Here is a 16261-nt window from a genome sequence, read left to right on the forward strand (position 1 = left end):
TGAGCTTTTGTATTAAGATCTGAATAACTTGAAACCCGTTTGATTAAGGTGTGTCTTTCCATGCATTTTTCTGCACGAAGATGAATAGAAAAAAAAAAAAACATAAAAACTTCATTTGGATCTTCTTGAAAATCGCCCGATTTAAGCTTCTTGCGTCTTTTCAGTATGTTGGCTTTTCATGACTAAATTTGCTACAAACGAAACAGAAATAAGACTGAATCACAGTCTGCCAGACTTATAAATAGCGGACAGACCATGTGAAAAAACATGCCAAACAGGGCCTAGAATTACTTTTTTCCATCTCAATGTTTCTTTGCACCTCTTTGTGTGCTCATCTCAATATCCCTTCCCTCTCTTGCTCTGTTCGGTGTTATATTAGAGAAGAAAAGGAAACCCAAAGGATCAAACGAGAAGAAAAAGCAAGACAACAATCCGAGGGCCTCAAGACTTTAGTGTTGCCTTCTGTTTTCCATGCATCGGTCCAGTTCTATGTATTTAATTTGTGTAGGTTTAGTTTTCAGAAAGTTGTAGAAGACATTATTGTGGAACAGTGTTTATCAGGTAAGCCCAACCTCCCAAACATCAAGTTTTAATGAAAGAAAACCATGATTATTTGACTGGTTTCTTGCCGAAAATCCCCCTTCAGTCCACTGTTCATGTAATGTTTTCTGCACCAAACAATGTCACTATAATGACCAATGTTTTAAAAAATGATTGGGAACTGGAATCATTATGGCCACCGGTTTCTAGGTCAACGGTTCAACTATCTGATTTGAATGGACAGTTCATTCTGACAAAAAATAAAAAATAATTAAAATATAAAACAGTTAAAACCTGTTAAACGGATTGGCTGTGCGATCACTCAGATCAATGGATCATTGATCAATGCAACAGTTTTTGGCCAAGGAATAGGTTTAGGATAAAATGGAACCGATTCCCTGAACGATTCCCGGGTCAAATGATATGACCATTTGGATCAACAGCGGTTCCCAATTGAAATCCGACTATGGTGATTGGTGATTGTCGCCAATAAGGACTAAGTGCTAGAAAGGTAAGTTCTTAGGGACTTCATACATTTATCCTTAAATCTTGGCATTGAAACTTATTTCAATTCCTATTGTGGATTTATTCAACCAAGGAAATGAGCAGTTGAAGCCCCTGTTTTGAATTTCTTTTAAAGTTTCAACCCAAAAACCAAGTAGTTTTGATATTGGTCTACTAACTTTTTAATTTGTTATGGCATTTATCAATAAGAAATTTCCATGTGGTAGTTTTAATTACTACTTGCCAAAAGTAGAGGAGAACACGCCTACTCTCTTATGCCGCTGGAGTATATGATTTTCCTAATTTTTAACCAACTTGACACGCTGCATTAGTGGTCAAGTATGCCATAGGCAAGCCCAGAAGATGAACATGGAGATAAACAAAAGTTAGGGTATAAGAATCCGAGCTCTTAATTTTGAGGCTCAGCCTTGTGCATCACGATCAAGTCAACTTCGTACAACCAGGGACCAGGTTTGATGATTCTACCCCATCGAAACCATTCGGGAATTTTACGAGTTAGGAATCCTTTGTGAAATCAAGAATGGAAGAAGACGCGATCTTCCAGGCTTTAGGCTGCATTTGGAAACGATGTAAATGGAGTGTAAATCACAATTCAGGGTAAATTTGTATTTTAGTTGATAAACGATAGTAAATACATTTTTCAATTTATATTTACATTGATAATAAGATGTAAAAATATATCAATAAAAAAAAAGTAAATTTGCATTCAAGTGGGTTTTTGATAAAAAAAAAGGACATATACTTTAGTGGAATCCGTATTTGCATCTATTACAACTAAAATTCTATTTGGTAAGAAGATAAATTTATCGGTACAAAACTAATCCAATTTTATAATTTATATAAACCGTTTTATACTCTACATATTTGCATTCACATTTATTTGCATCCTTTCCAAACACAATCTTAGATAGCATTTCCGTAAGACCTATCACCTTAATAGGTTTATTAGGACTTTAAACACGAAACTTCATTTCCATGAATCGTGAAGAAGAGAATCCTCTGAGACTGATTCAATGACAACAGTGTCTTTGGGTACAAGCATTACTGAAAGATCTGGGAGTAGTTCTTCCGCTATGGGTGCATTTAAAAATCCGCTAAGTCCTTGGCCACTAGAGTTTCAGGTTAATTTTCCTAAAAATCCGCCATAAACCCAATCAATGATAAAAAAAAAAAAAAAAAACTCCCCAACTATGTTGCGGTAGGATGGGTTAGAACCTCAATGAGGGCAGGTCAGATTGTCATCTTTAATCCTTAGAATGATTGTTGTTCGTGGTACATTTGATTTTATTCCTTTTAGTTTATTATTTGATATCATATTTCTTGTGCATCACACTGTCTAGTCGGCCGTGTATTAAATTTTCAAAGTCCAATGACGGCCCTAATGGATAGGGCCCAAGCTAAGCAACTCCTAAATCTTACTTGGAAGTTATATGCATATATGGTGCATATCATAATTTTATAATTAACATGGGCAAGCCTATCCATGTCCTAGGCCCTAACATATATGGTGAATATCATAGGTGTGGGTAGGGCTAGGCCAGGCAACCTTACAAAATTTTGATACTCTATCAAAATTTGGCCTAAGATCTTATATTTTTTTGGTTCATTGGTCTTATACAATGGGGGTAACCCATCCCCCATAGCTCCTTCGACTTCAATATTATCTAAAAATAGTTAAAAAACTCAAAAATAATGTATAAATGGGTTCCACTTGGTTTGTTTTAATCCAAAGTCTTAAACCTTGAATTCGGACTTAGATTAATTTGATTATGACTATAGCCTAATTTTATATATTTGTTAATATTTAAATGTTTTAAATATTTAAGTGATGTTTACAAAACAATTGTAACATTTAATCATTAATAAAATAAAATAAATAAAATAGAACAAAATAGATAATATGAAAAAATAATTATTTATTAAGTAATTAGCAATAATTTATTCTTTTTATTAAAAACATTAATATAATTAATCCAAATTACTAAATTTGTAAATTATTTTTGCATTCCTTAATTATAAGTTTTGGTTTTTTCACTTTCCCTTAATAAATCCCCGCTAGTATATATTAAAACAAGGTTGACCACATCATATGACCTTTGCTTGCTCCATTACCCAAATCTTGAATTCCTAGAGGGTGTGCAAGATTCCCTTTAAAATCCTATGGAGTTGCCACCTTAGCATGGCAATTTACCTTTTTCCTTTCCTTTTCATTAGGAAACTAATAAAACTCATATAGTTAGCACTTATTTTTTAGGAAAGATATAAGAGTCATTTGCTTTAGTCAATCCTTGCTCCAATTCGTTCCTATCCCCCACTAGTCACCTGGCACCACTAGCCCTCACAATCTCTTAAATTATCTCTATTATCTCTAATTCCTATTTATTCTCTCCCCCACTTTTTATCTATATATATCTAAAGAAAGTTTGAATTAAAAAATAATAACAATTATTTAAATATTATAATGAAATTATATAATAACTTTAAAATATTTATTAAAAACACAAAAATAATTATAATAGATTTAATAATATTCATATTATTAATAACTTTATATTTTTATGAAGTTCATAATGAAATTATGTAATAACAATATAAATTATAATTTTACAGATTATTCAAATAATAAAATTTAAAATTAAAATATAAAATATTGTTTAAATATTTCAATAAATAAATATTTTAAATAACCAAATATTAAAAATAGATAAATAATTATTAATTGTATAAAAAATTTAAATATAAAACAATTGTCTACTATTATGTGTTTTTATTGTTTAGCTTTCACTTAACAAAGTTCGTGCATCGTACAGGTTCTTGCTAGTGTTATTTAAAACAATTAATTCCAAAGAGATTAAACCATATAGGGAGAGAAAATATTAAAATTGTTAAATTTTGATGAAAAATTTGTTGTAAACCCAATTGGTTATTCAGGTGGCCTATGGTTATGTTGGAAAATAAATAGCATTAGTCTATTTGTTATTGTAGACAATGACTGGTTCATACACTCTCAAATCAACCACAAAGATATATTTATTAGGGTTTGGCTATGATACCAGAAGAACTTATAACCACATAAAAAGTGGTAACAAATCATATACTTTTTCATGAGGGGTTTTATTCTTCTAGTATCATGTCTTTCCAACACCATATATTTTCTCATAATAATATATACAAGGGTTTATAATCAGGTAATGAGAGTAGGTACTTGTATTAAATATAATCACGTTTGGGTATCATGTATCCTAGGGTCCAAACCCAAACCGTATAGGGTTTTGATAACGAGTCCTATTAGGGTTGGGACGCGTAAAATACCCAAATTTCTTACATAATTGCAATCCCTAGATCATGGGCATTGCTCATTTTGGGGTTGGTGGTTGCATTGCAATCTTGACCGCGTCCCCTCCTTATGAAAGCCATGAGGCCCATAACACCAAAGGAGACAATGGTTTTTTTTTATTGTTTTTTTCAAAAATGAGGCAAGTAGTTTCATACCAAGTTGGTGCAAAACCAATTTCAATGCAAAACATCTAGCGTCTGTTTGGCATCATTGCCGTTCTTCCAGAAAGCGCTGTCACATTAGTGTCACGTCGAAAAAAATGGTGCTCCAGGAAACAGACGTTGTTTGGAATCGTTTTTTCATAAAAAACAGTACTCCAAGCCATGCCTTGGAAATTGGGAAGGCATGGCTTGGAGCAACGCCGAATTTAATGTTTCCTGGAGTTGCAGCTCATTTCTGCCAATAAGGATGTGAGGCGGCAGTGATGTGGCTGAAAACGTTTCCTGAAGCATTGGTACCAAACAGAAAAAGTTGCTGTTGCTCCAAGAAACATTCTACCTGGCAGCAACGATTCCAAATAAAAAAAAAGACACAATTTTCTCAGAAAAACGGTGCTGTATCTGCAGCATCGATGCCAAACATATACCTAGTTATTAGTTGCAATATTTTAATAAACCAAGTTGGGATTGAATGGTCAAACCGGATAAATGATGAAGTGGAGAGCATTCTGTTCCCAGTTTTGTATGGTTTTTGTGGTCTTTCTGGTTGAGCCACCCAGTTAAACCCGGCAGCTTCTTAGTTGGATGTCAACTCCAGTTTTTGCGTCACTGGTTTTCAAAGTAGGTTTTGTGGAGAAACTCGATTTTCCAGCAAAATCCTCCTGCCGATCTACTAGTTTTTGTTTATAACAATGTCCATAAAGCTAAGATATTAGAACTATGAATTAGATTATTCCAATGTAAGGCGTCAAAAAAAAATTACACCAACGTACTGATCCGAAAGACCATGAGTGTTAAATCATGTTAGTGCAGAAGGACGATAAACACAGTTCAATCCAGATGTTCCCTGCTCTCAAGTCTCATCGATCATCTACATCATTTCACATGGATAGAACAGGATGGGTTGTTCACTTGTTTTATTTATATTTTATATTTCTGTATTGACCAATGCAAGACTTCTGACTGTTGAGTCTGATGAATATAGGGTGGCAAATAATTGAAAGACACTGAATTGATCTTGGTCTTGTTGAATGATAAACATAAATGTATTGTCATTCTAAACTTTTTTTTTATTGTTTAAATCTTGCTAAACAAAGTCGGTTTTGGTGCTTTTGGTTGAACAATCAATGTAAATGTCACCTCATCAATGTCATACCCAATTAGGCGCACATCTCGGAGCCCATAGGTGCATATATGGCCAATGGGTTCCACTCCACGCCACCATCCAGCGGAAGTAACTAATCACATTGGTAGCTTAGAAATTTTTGGCTCTCCAAGGGCAATCTCATTCATACCCCAAAGTCATAGAGCAGTAATAGCACCAACTTCATGTATAGATAACCCAAATCATGGAATAAAAAGCAGTGCTGCAAATCAGGCTTGGAAGGAAGGATAGCTGGTTTATTTAATCAAGTAAATCCCATAGAAAAGCAATAGTAACAAGTTAAACTCGTAATTACAATCCTTAATAGGAGATAATGTTTCAAAACCCAGAATCTGTAGTAATAGTAGCAACCAAACATTAGTGCAGTTAGTCCTCCAAGAGAAAAAAACTTGGCTGTGCAAGTTCAGCAGCCTGATCCGTCAACCGGGCTCTCCCTGTTTAACACGTTAGCTGACACAAGTTTGGTGTAACAGTGTTGCTGCTGCTGCATGCATTGCTCGGTGAAGTAACCTGCCCTGTTGGCAGCCCAGGCTGTGGAACATAGGCAGCCAAAGTTTTCTCCCTCTTAAAAGAGGATGATTACTTCCACTTCATGAACTTGTGCTTTCCAAACATCCCATGTTTCCAGCGTTTGCCGAACTTTCCATGCTTAAAAAACTTGCCATGGTGCTTGAACTTGCCATGCTTGTGGAAACCGTGGAAATAATGGGGGCCATGCATCAGATGATGAGCACCATGTGACAACTGGTGAGCTCCATAAACGGCAGCAGCAGCAGCAGCACCTCCAGCTAGCAATGCCCCCGTGCTAGAACTGGGTCCTGTAAATAAAGACCTAATGATGTGGGGACAACAAAAGCAAAGGCATATAGTTTCACATGCAGATTTTGATTTGTTTAGCTCAAGTCAAAGCAGCTATCAAGGAAAGGAGTATATAATTTCACAAGCAGGCTTTTGACTTGCATTCAACTTCTGCAGACAAGTGACAACAAGTACTCAAGAAGATTGACGTGCATCATGTATCAGTATATGGAATCCATTAAATCCTCCTATTAATTCATAGGTCTAAACCACATAAGCAAGCAGAAGTAAACATTAGCAACCAATACAGAAATTGCAAGGACTTTCTTAAGAGGCTTAAATGGTTCTCTTGCTGTTACCATGAGGAAGCACTCAAGCATTTACAGGCCATACTGAGAATTTATCATCCTGTATGACACCCGTCTAATGTTTAAAATCTATTAAATACCATATTATCAGTTCTGATATCCAATCTACTCACCCCAAGACCCTGGATAGCAAGGACTAACATTGGGTAATGGCCATTTATTCTCTACGTTTCATGGATGCTATCCTCACAAAAAAAAAGAAATATGCAATTCAACAAAACTCTCCTTTCACAGAAAACTTTTGGGTGTAAGGGCATTGCAACCATACCTCCATAATGTGGAGCAGATGGAACAGGATAACCGGCTGGAGGGTATGCACCTGGTGGTGGAGGATATCCTGCTGGTGGGTAGCCTTGTGGTGGGTAACCTTGGGGAGGATATCCATGTGGGGGATAGCCTTGTGGAGGGTAGCCCTGTGGAGGGTAGCCCTGTGGGGGGTAGCCTTGTGGAGAATATGCCCATGGTGATGGTGGATAATGTCCAGGAGGATGTCCAGCAAGACCATGAGCAAGGTGTGAAAAAAGCCCTCTTTCTTCTGTCCCATTACCATTCTTGTCCTTTCTATCATCCATTTTCTTGAGTGTAAAATTGATGCTATACAAACTGATAGAAAAAAGATCTGTTAGACAAATAAACTTGATCTATTGAAGATAGCATCAACAGCAACAAATGAGACAAGTATCACTAATAATGACATATTTTCAAGCCACTTCTGGTTAACACAGTTTGCTTTCTAGTTTCAAAATTCTAATGCATTATGTTATAGATGTCAAATGGTGCATGCTCAATCACCACACAAGTAATCATAAGAAGTTCCTAGAAGTAGGAAAAGGTAATGTACATTGCAATTTTGACCACATACAACTGACATTCTTTTCCTTAGTTTCAACAGGAAAAGGTTTTTTCTCCCCTGGTAACTGGTGAATCTTACTTAAGTCATGAAAACATCCTATCTGCATGTGTCAAGTAAATATGGGTAAATATGGCATGAGGAATAACAGATAATGCATAAATGTAAGTGGTAGGGGAAAACAAGTAATAATAGAGGAAGAGCGGTCCATTTCAATGAAAGCATTGCCTATTTTTCTAGCTGAATGTATAACTTGTATAAAAGCTAGGATGAAATACAGAAAAAACAGAGGACTAAGAAATTGTGGACAATTGAACTGCTCCAGAAATTGTGGAATTACTTATTCACAGAGAACTTATATACTGCTGAAGAATAAAAACATGGTAAAAAACAAACAGTTAGTTCGCCGACCAAAACCAAGGTGACTAAGAACAAGAATTGATTGTTTTTCTAAAAGAGCATATCTCATTGTTAAATCCAAACCACAGAAGTACCAAGTAGCTCTTGCTCCCTGAGCTTTCTAAAGAAATTGTTGCACTTTCACTCCCTTGTGATCCAGTTCATGCAATGAAGATTGAAGAACTGACAATGCTAGCACCATGCAATCTTGAATGGGCTGTAACCATGGTTCACCATCTTTCTTAATGGCCTATTACAAATCAACTCAGCTGGAGAGACTGAAGTTGTACAAAGAAAACAATACAGTATGACTCAGTGTTTTAAAAGGCATGGGAGGTGTATGCTTGATGGTGCGTCTCCAGGCAAGGCACCCCCAAAATGCCCTGAGGCATATATGCCAGAGGCATTCAAAAATAGATAACAATACAAAAAAGTATAGAATGATTCAGAAAATGTGGGCAAATCTATAATACTATATATATTCATCACATTAAATAAAAATATAAAATAAGACTTAATTTTATCTAACCTGTGACCTTATTTTTACCAAAAAAAAATGTGTGACCTTATTGACTGGGTCAAACATTTCAACTGGTTGGGTCAACAGGTCATTGACTGAGTAAATGATTTTCTGTAGGCAAGAAGTTTAGTATTAAAATGGATCTTGAATCCCGGTCAGCTGATGCGTTGACCATTCTGACAGACACTTTGACAACGGGTTGAAAACACAAATAAAAAGTCAATGTTTTAAATACTGATTGAAACCATATTTCCCACCAAGTGGTGATCCAACAATTCAACCATCCAGGTAAAACAGGTTGACTTATGATGTTATAAATCAAATAATAAAAATAGAAATATATTAACTTTCACATAATTTGTAGAAAAAAATTGAGCATGTCTCCAATATTATATATTCATAATATTAAACGAAAATATGTGTGATAAATGAGAATTATTGTTAATGATTGAAATGGCTAAAAATACAAAGAAAACAAAAAATACAGAAAAAGAGAACTAATGTCTAACTTGTAACCTATTGACCGGATCAAACGGGTTAGTGATTCAATAGGTCAAGTGATCAAGTAGTCGACCAAGTCTTTTTTCGTTTTTTTTTTTTTTAAAGTGATTTGTAGGGCTGTAAAAGAATCAGATTCAGTTACATCCACATTTGATCCGAGTATCAAACCTTTGGATCTAAATCTGAAATGCCGGACTCGGACCGGATTCAGATTTAATCTGCATCCATCTTGTTGTGTTTAAAATCAAAAAAAAATTAAAAAATTCTAAAAAACTATTTATTTTTAGCTTATACATATATAAAAAATGTATATAAATATAAAATATTAATTTATTAGTTATAAACTTCATATATTTGTATATAATATCTATGTATATATACAACAATTATACTACATATATATAAAATAATATTTTTTATCAAACTTGGATTTTAGTCGGATTGAATGGGATTAAATCCACATCCAATCCAATTATTAATCAGATGCAAGCTCTACCACATCCAATCCAATTATTAATCAGATGCAAGCTCTAACATCCAAATCTGGGATAATTAGATTTGACAGCCCTAGTGGTTTGGGGTGAAATAGACCTAGAAATTAGGTCATTGACAGCCCTAGTGGTTCGGGATGAAATAGGCCTAGAAATTAGGTCAGGTGACAAGTCAATCTGTCCTAGCATTTGATTCAACCATGGGTTAAAAACATTGATACAAAGATTTGTAACTGGGTCTTTAAGTTGAAAGACAAGAAATTCACCATCACACCGTGCTTTAATTACATTGTCTTTGTTGCATGGATTTTGATACATGCATCAATTATTGCCAGGTGTATGTATAACACATGCAATACAAACAGAAAGGCAACAAATTTTATCTTGTGTTTCATGGTGAACCATTTCCATACTGTTTACCTTGTCTTTAAGAATTTAAGAACTAATCCAAAGGAACAAGAGAAAGCAATTCAAATATTCCATGGATTCCCTTCGTGAAGAATAAATGCTCTCTTTACCTTCCTAGTTCTTGCTAGAAGGGAAATCAAACAATGCAAAAACGATGAGGGAATATCATATTTAAGATTAAACTCCAGTCCTTCGTGGCTGTTTGTTATCAGGTGGCATATTGTCCCACCAAATACAGGATCATCTCTCTGGTTTCTAAAGATTCCTACCTTTGAAGCAAATGGATCCCCAACCCATATTGATCCAATCCAAAGACCACCAACTTTGCTTTGATTGTTTCATTTGTAAAATCAATATTAAGTTATCACATGCTTATCAATCAAATGAATCTTTCCCTTTGTCAAAACATTCCAAAACGTATCTCCTACAACTTCTTCTATAGAAAAGCAAATTTTTCTCAAAAAGCTAACACGCAAGAAGCTTCCTCAAAAGAAAGCAATTGCAAACGCCCAAAATACGGATGCAATTTTTATTGATCCCAGAGTGCGAAAACAAGAAATGATAAACGGAACAATCAGTAAAACCTAATCAACAATCTCTAAACAATGCAATCTATAACATCCAACCAGGGAATATTCATGTTGGAAAATCCTATGGAGATGACATTTCAATTGTCACAAGAGCCTCAAAACTCATGGGCAGGAGCAAAAATTGTTAAAAAGATAAAAACATAGTAAAGTTTTAGAGAGAGAGGGGAGGAGCTAACCGATTTTCCCACAGAAAACTCCTGAGAAGGTTGCGAAAATTGTGAAAGCCGGAGAGACGGAGGGAGAAATTAATTTCGATTTTCGAACCCACCACGCGCATCAAACACAGCTTTCCATTAAGTTTCAACTAGAATCCGGGAATAGGAGGTTGACAGTTTGACACACGAAACACGGAAGCTTTAACTCCGAAGCAACCGGTGCAATTTCCTTCCAGCTTTCCGGATTATTCTAATCGGACGGTTAAAATAGTGGGTTACGAATGATTGCGACTTGTCGCTCACCTAATAAAGCTAGTTTTGGATGAACATTGAGATCGAAGGTGGGCCCTGCTACACAACTTTTACATATATACGCTAAGGGTTTGTTTGATTGCCGAAAAAATTGTACTGAGAAAGGATGGGATGAGAAGAGGAAAATTTTATTTTCTTAGTTAGTTATAATGTATTTGTTTGCTAAAAAAATTTTTGTTAGAAAATCCACTTTCTAGTATTTATTTTGCAAGAAAATTTATAGGAGAATGGTGGTTCTCAACAAACTACCAATTTCTAATTACATAATTAATCCAAAATTTACTTAGCAAATACGATTTTAACTGAAAACAAGAGCATATATCAGACATTAGCAAATTTAAAGACAGAAGCACAGAAATGGAATAAGACCTGTGATGAATAGATTTTATTCAACTGGAATGAAAATTGTACTGAACTGCAGTACTAGATTATGAATATAATTTCAAAATCCTTTCTTTCGGAGTCATCAATTGTGAAAATTTATATCCAAAACAGTAATTAGAAGAGACAGAACAAAAGAAATCAGAACAATTAGATATTGACTTCCTAATACAGAGTTCTACTTACATCCCATCTACCATGGACAACCATTAATTGCTACCCAGTTGCAGATAAAATTTTAATCAATTTGCACTGCGAACATTAGTACTCACTCTCACAACAATTAAATAACTTCACAGCCTGATGGTAACAACGCAGAATTATTTGTCATGCACAGGAAACAAACGATAACACAGCAAGGAAAAGGCGATGGGATTAAAACCCCATTTGCCCGGAGATAAACCTCATCGCTATCTGGGCTAAGATCAACTTCCTCTACAGGCTTGTAGATGACACGTTGGGTCTTAAAGAACCACCCCATGGTAGAAAAAGCAGAGACCCTTCAAAGCCCAGACCCTGAAACACTCAAAACAGAGGAGAGAATGAAGCAGAGAAATCAGAGGGAGATGAACAGGCTTAAAAGGGAAGGGAAAGAGAAATCCCAACTGAAAGATTTAAGAAGTAGAGGGAGAGCGCTAGAAATTGAAGAAATTAAATGAAAGCCCAACTGAAAATGCTGGCTTGTAATTAAGGAACGAAAAGTGAACAAGCAGAGAAGAGGGAACAAGGAAGTGGTCGACTGGTCGCTTTCCAGTGCAATTGAGAAAAGAAGGAGGATAGCGAAGAGATGCATCTTTCTTCCTTGTGGCTCGCGGGCTTCTCATCAATTTCTGGACTTGAGACTGAGAAAAAGGGCTGAAGCGTTGTTGGCCACTTACGCCATCGCATGGCGGGCTGTATCGAGACCCTCTTCTCTTTGCTTTTGATTTTGGTAAGGTCGCTCGCCCGCGTCCGCATCCGGCGGCGATTGGGAGGAGTAAGGTCGGTCTCCCTCTTCTGTTATGCTCTGCAATGGTGATTTAGGGTCGGGACGCAGGCGTGGTGCGTTAGGGTCTCGGCGGAGGGCGTGGAATGGGGGTTCAATACAGAGGCGGCGCTTCCGGTGGCGACGCTCAGCAGCAGGGCGAATGAGCGAACAGAGAGGAGGTTATGGTTAGAATGCTGGAGGAGGATATGGTGATGATCGGCGGTCATAGAGGTGCTGATAACAGGAAGAAGATGTAGTGGTGGAGAGAGAAGATAATCGACTTCTTGCTCTCACAAAGCCCGAATAATTTTCTTAGCGTTTTCTTTTCTCACCTCGTGCGACCCTGCTCACTTGATTTTGAGATCCCGCGTTCCTCTTGTTTTTTGTCCTAAAACATTATTTACCGGTAAACAAATACAAAAAATGGAGAATAATTCGAAAATATTCCTTTTTCTCATCCCTTTTTCAACAATCAAACAGACCCTAAAGCAATTCACCCATTACTTTAGAACAAACTTACAACCAAGAAGAGACATCACCGTTACATCACCATTTGGAGGTGATCGAATCTGCTCCTCACAGACACATCCATCATGCATTGGAAACATCTCCCATGAATAATAACCAACAACTACGGGAGATGTTCCTAATACATGATAGAATATACGTGTGAGGCGCCTGTAAGACGTCAGGTGTGAGGAGCAGATCCAGTTTCATTAGGAGATAGATATCGGAGTGTTTCATGCAAAGTGAAGGATTATACAAACTCGGGTTTTCTCCTCACACCAATTTCACATCATATTCCAACCACACATTGAAAACATCTCTTATTCTTATTCGGTATTATTCATAGGAGATGTCTCCAATATACACTAAGATGTGGCTGTAATGTCAAGCACTCTGTGAGGAGATCCCAGTTAGGATTATACATGTACAAACATTTCTCTTTAGTATTATATTTATATGTCATGGTATGAGCTAACACAGTGTCATTTTGCTGGATATATAACTAACTTCAAAAGATGATGCCACCAGCTTAACATAGCAAAAAATGCTTTATCCATCCACTTGGTATAATTGTCTACCGCAGTACCGCGTTTAACTCGTTTACTATGGCAGCTGCATCAATAAAGACTTTCATTCTCTTGATTTGAAGGGATTGGGCCATTGAATATTCAATGCCTGCATTACTATTCTCCATTCTGCTTGGGCCATTACAACTAAAAACACTATTAAGTGGTGTGTGAATATAGCAAGAAGTTTATACACACCAACATAGTTTTCAAAATCGGACCGGATTGGAAAAACCGGTAATCAGTCAGTCCCCTAGGTTCAGTTATATTATAAACCGGTAATTCCTTAAAAAACTTTAAAAAAGTCAAAAAACCGTTGACAGGGCGGTCAAACCGCTAAACCGTTCGACCTAGATAACGATTCGTGGGTTATAATTTTTTATTTTCGCTGATTTAATAAAAAAAAATTAAATGACTACCATATCCCCAACCCCAAATCTTACAATGACTCCATTTTCGCTCTAACCCTTCCCTCCTCTCAGCCCTCACACCCAACTAACCACCTGTGGCGGCCGCACCTACGGCGTCTGACGGCAATACACAGCGACTGACGACGATTCACGGTGATTGGTGACGGCGATGAACTTCATCTACGACGACAGCGTTGATTTTGCAGTAGGTCCAGCCCTCTAGCAATAACAGTTGCGGCAGTAACAGGTCTGACGACCGACTTGCAGTGGCGGTCATTGATTTTGCAGTAGCAGGTGATTTCGCAGCGACGATTTTGCGGGGGTTTCTACTTTCTAGCGGCAATAATAGTTGCAAGCTTCCAGCAGCACTTGCAGTGGCAATCACCTGCGACCAAGCCCGAGCCCATCGGCGGCAAGCCACTGCCACACCACCATTAGCGGCAGTGAACTGGTGAAGGACCTGAAGCCTATTTTTCTTACAATTGATAGATAAAGATAATAGAAAATGAAGCCTATTTCTCTTCAATCTCATCTCCTCATTCTAGAAATTCACCCTAGGTAAAAAGAAGGAAAATGACATTGCTCCTCTGGCCTTGTTAAGAATCATCAATTCCCCAAAAAGTTTGAACTTGTCAATCTCCTCATTCTAGAAATCCACCCTAGGTAAAATGAAAAGGAAAACGACATTGCTCCTCTTGCCTTGTTAAGAATCATCAGCTGAAGTCATCAATTCCCCAAAAAGTTTGAACTTGTCAATCTCCTCATTCTAGAAATTCACCCTAGGTAAAAAGAAAAGGGAAACGCCATTGCTCCTCTGGCCTTGTTAAGAATCATCAACTGAAGTCATCAATTCCCCCAAAAAGTTTGGACTTGTCAATCTCCTAAAAAATTCATCAATTCCCCAAAAGTCATTAATTCTATATTTTTTCTGAATTTTTTCTGTTTTCATTTAATTTTATGCTATTTTTTGTTATTTATAAATATATTTTTATTTTTAATTTATTTATGACATCACAGGTTGAACCGTTTGACCCAGACGGTTGAACCGCTTAACTGGAAACCTGTCCCCTGACCGATTCTGTTTCTAGTTCGTTTTTAAAAACCTTGCACACCAAGAACAAGTGTAAAGTTTAAAATAGGGAAGAAACCTCATCTAGCTATAATTAGTGGTGATAGTCGTTAGACTATTGGTATCCAACTTTTTCCACATGACTCCTCTGATGTGATGGATAAGCTTATGATCCTCTTAATTCACCTCTTTTGCTAAAATGGGTATTGCATTTGCTTGTCACCTTTCATCTTCTAGCTCCCATGTTGTTGATTTTGGAGCTAGTGCACATATGACTAGTATGCCTTCCTACTTTAAAGTTAACTATTGAAAAAAGTAAGATTGTTGTAGCAAATGGATCTCAGACTCCAATGTCATGGATAGGTGAAGTAAAGGTTACACCTAATCTTTCCTTGAATTCTGTCTTCATGTTCCTCAATTGCATAAAATCTCTTATCCATTAAGTCCCTTACAAAATTTCATAATTGTTCTGTAACATTTTCCTCTCATTGTGTTTTTTAGGACCTAAATATGGGAAAGACAATTGGAAGTTGACATGAAGTAAATGGAGTCTACCCTTTTGACTAAGCCCCTAAGCAAGGACTATTGTGCCAAATTGATTCTTGTCATAATGAAAATTTGAGTCTTTTGAAATTGTGGTATTGTTGTCTAGACATGTGTCTTTTGGTTTTATAAATTTTTATTTCTTACTCTGTATCAGCTTGTGTTAAGTTTGATCCCTCAATGTAAAGTTGTCATCTATCAAAACAATGTAGAAATACATATTTTGCCAATAACAGAAATAATGTTGCTTTTCATTTGGTACATTCCAATGTATGGGTCCATATTCTATTACTTGCATTGGAGGATACAAGTATTTTATTTTCTTCATTGATAATTATTCTTGATGCACTTGGCTATACCTAATGAAAAGCAGGGATGAAGTTCTTTCAATTATTCAAAATTTCTTTCATATGATCAAGATACAATTTGAGAAGAAGATCAAAATGATAAGATCTAACAATGCAAAAGAATACTTTGAAAAGAACTTACAGGCCTTCCTTGAAGAGAGGGGAATAATTCATCAAAGTTTGTATAGTTATATTCTCCAACAAAATAGAGTGGTTGAGTAGAAAAATAGACATGTGACTGAAGTTGCTCGAGGCTTACTATTCCATATGCATATTCCAACTTGTTTCTAGGGAGAATTGTTTTAAAAGGCTTAAGACTTGAGGTGAAACACATAGGTTTTGCCTCAAGGCTAA

General features: G+C 36.3%; 1 protein-coding gene across 4 annotated transcripts; it reads right to left on the reverse strand.

Moving 5' to 3' along the window:
- Nucleotides 1-5940: 5940 nt before the first annotated feature.
- On the reverse strand, nt 5941-12834 carry LOC104593410 (uncharacterized). Of its 4 annotated transcripts, XM_088892082.1 has the most exons (4): nt 12377-12834; nt 11771-12014; nt 7160-7494; nt 5941-6543 (listed from the first exon to the last, which is right to left on the reverse strand). In XM_088892082.1, exons 3-4 carry the CDS (start codon nt 7461-7463, stop codon nt 6305-6307), a joined length of 543 nt encoding a protein of 180 aa, XP_088748208.1. In that variant the 5' UTR covers nt 7464-7494; nt 11771-12014; nt 12377-12834; the 3' UTR covers nt 5941-6304. The 4 variants fall into 4 exon arrangements, with proteins under 4 accessions (XP_088748208.1, XP_010251528.1, XP_010251525.1 ...); XM_010253226.3 differs by lacking the exon at nt 11771-12014 and having other exon boundaries at nt 12377-12800; XM_010253223.3 differs by lacking the exon at nt 12377-12834 and having other exon boundaries at nt 10827-12355.
- Nucleotides 12835-16261: the final 3427 nt, after the last annotated feature.

Source organism: Nelumbo nucifera, chromosome 7, assembly GCF_055504915.1.
Source record: "Nelumbo nucifera cultivar China Antique chromosome 7, China Antique-T2T, whole genome shotgun sequence".
Taxonomy (NCBI): domain Eukaryota; kingdom Viridiplantae; phylum Streptophyta; class Magnoliopsida; order Proteales; family Nelumbonaceae; genus Nelumbo; species Nelumbo nucifera.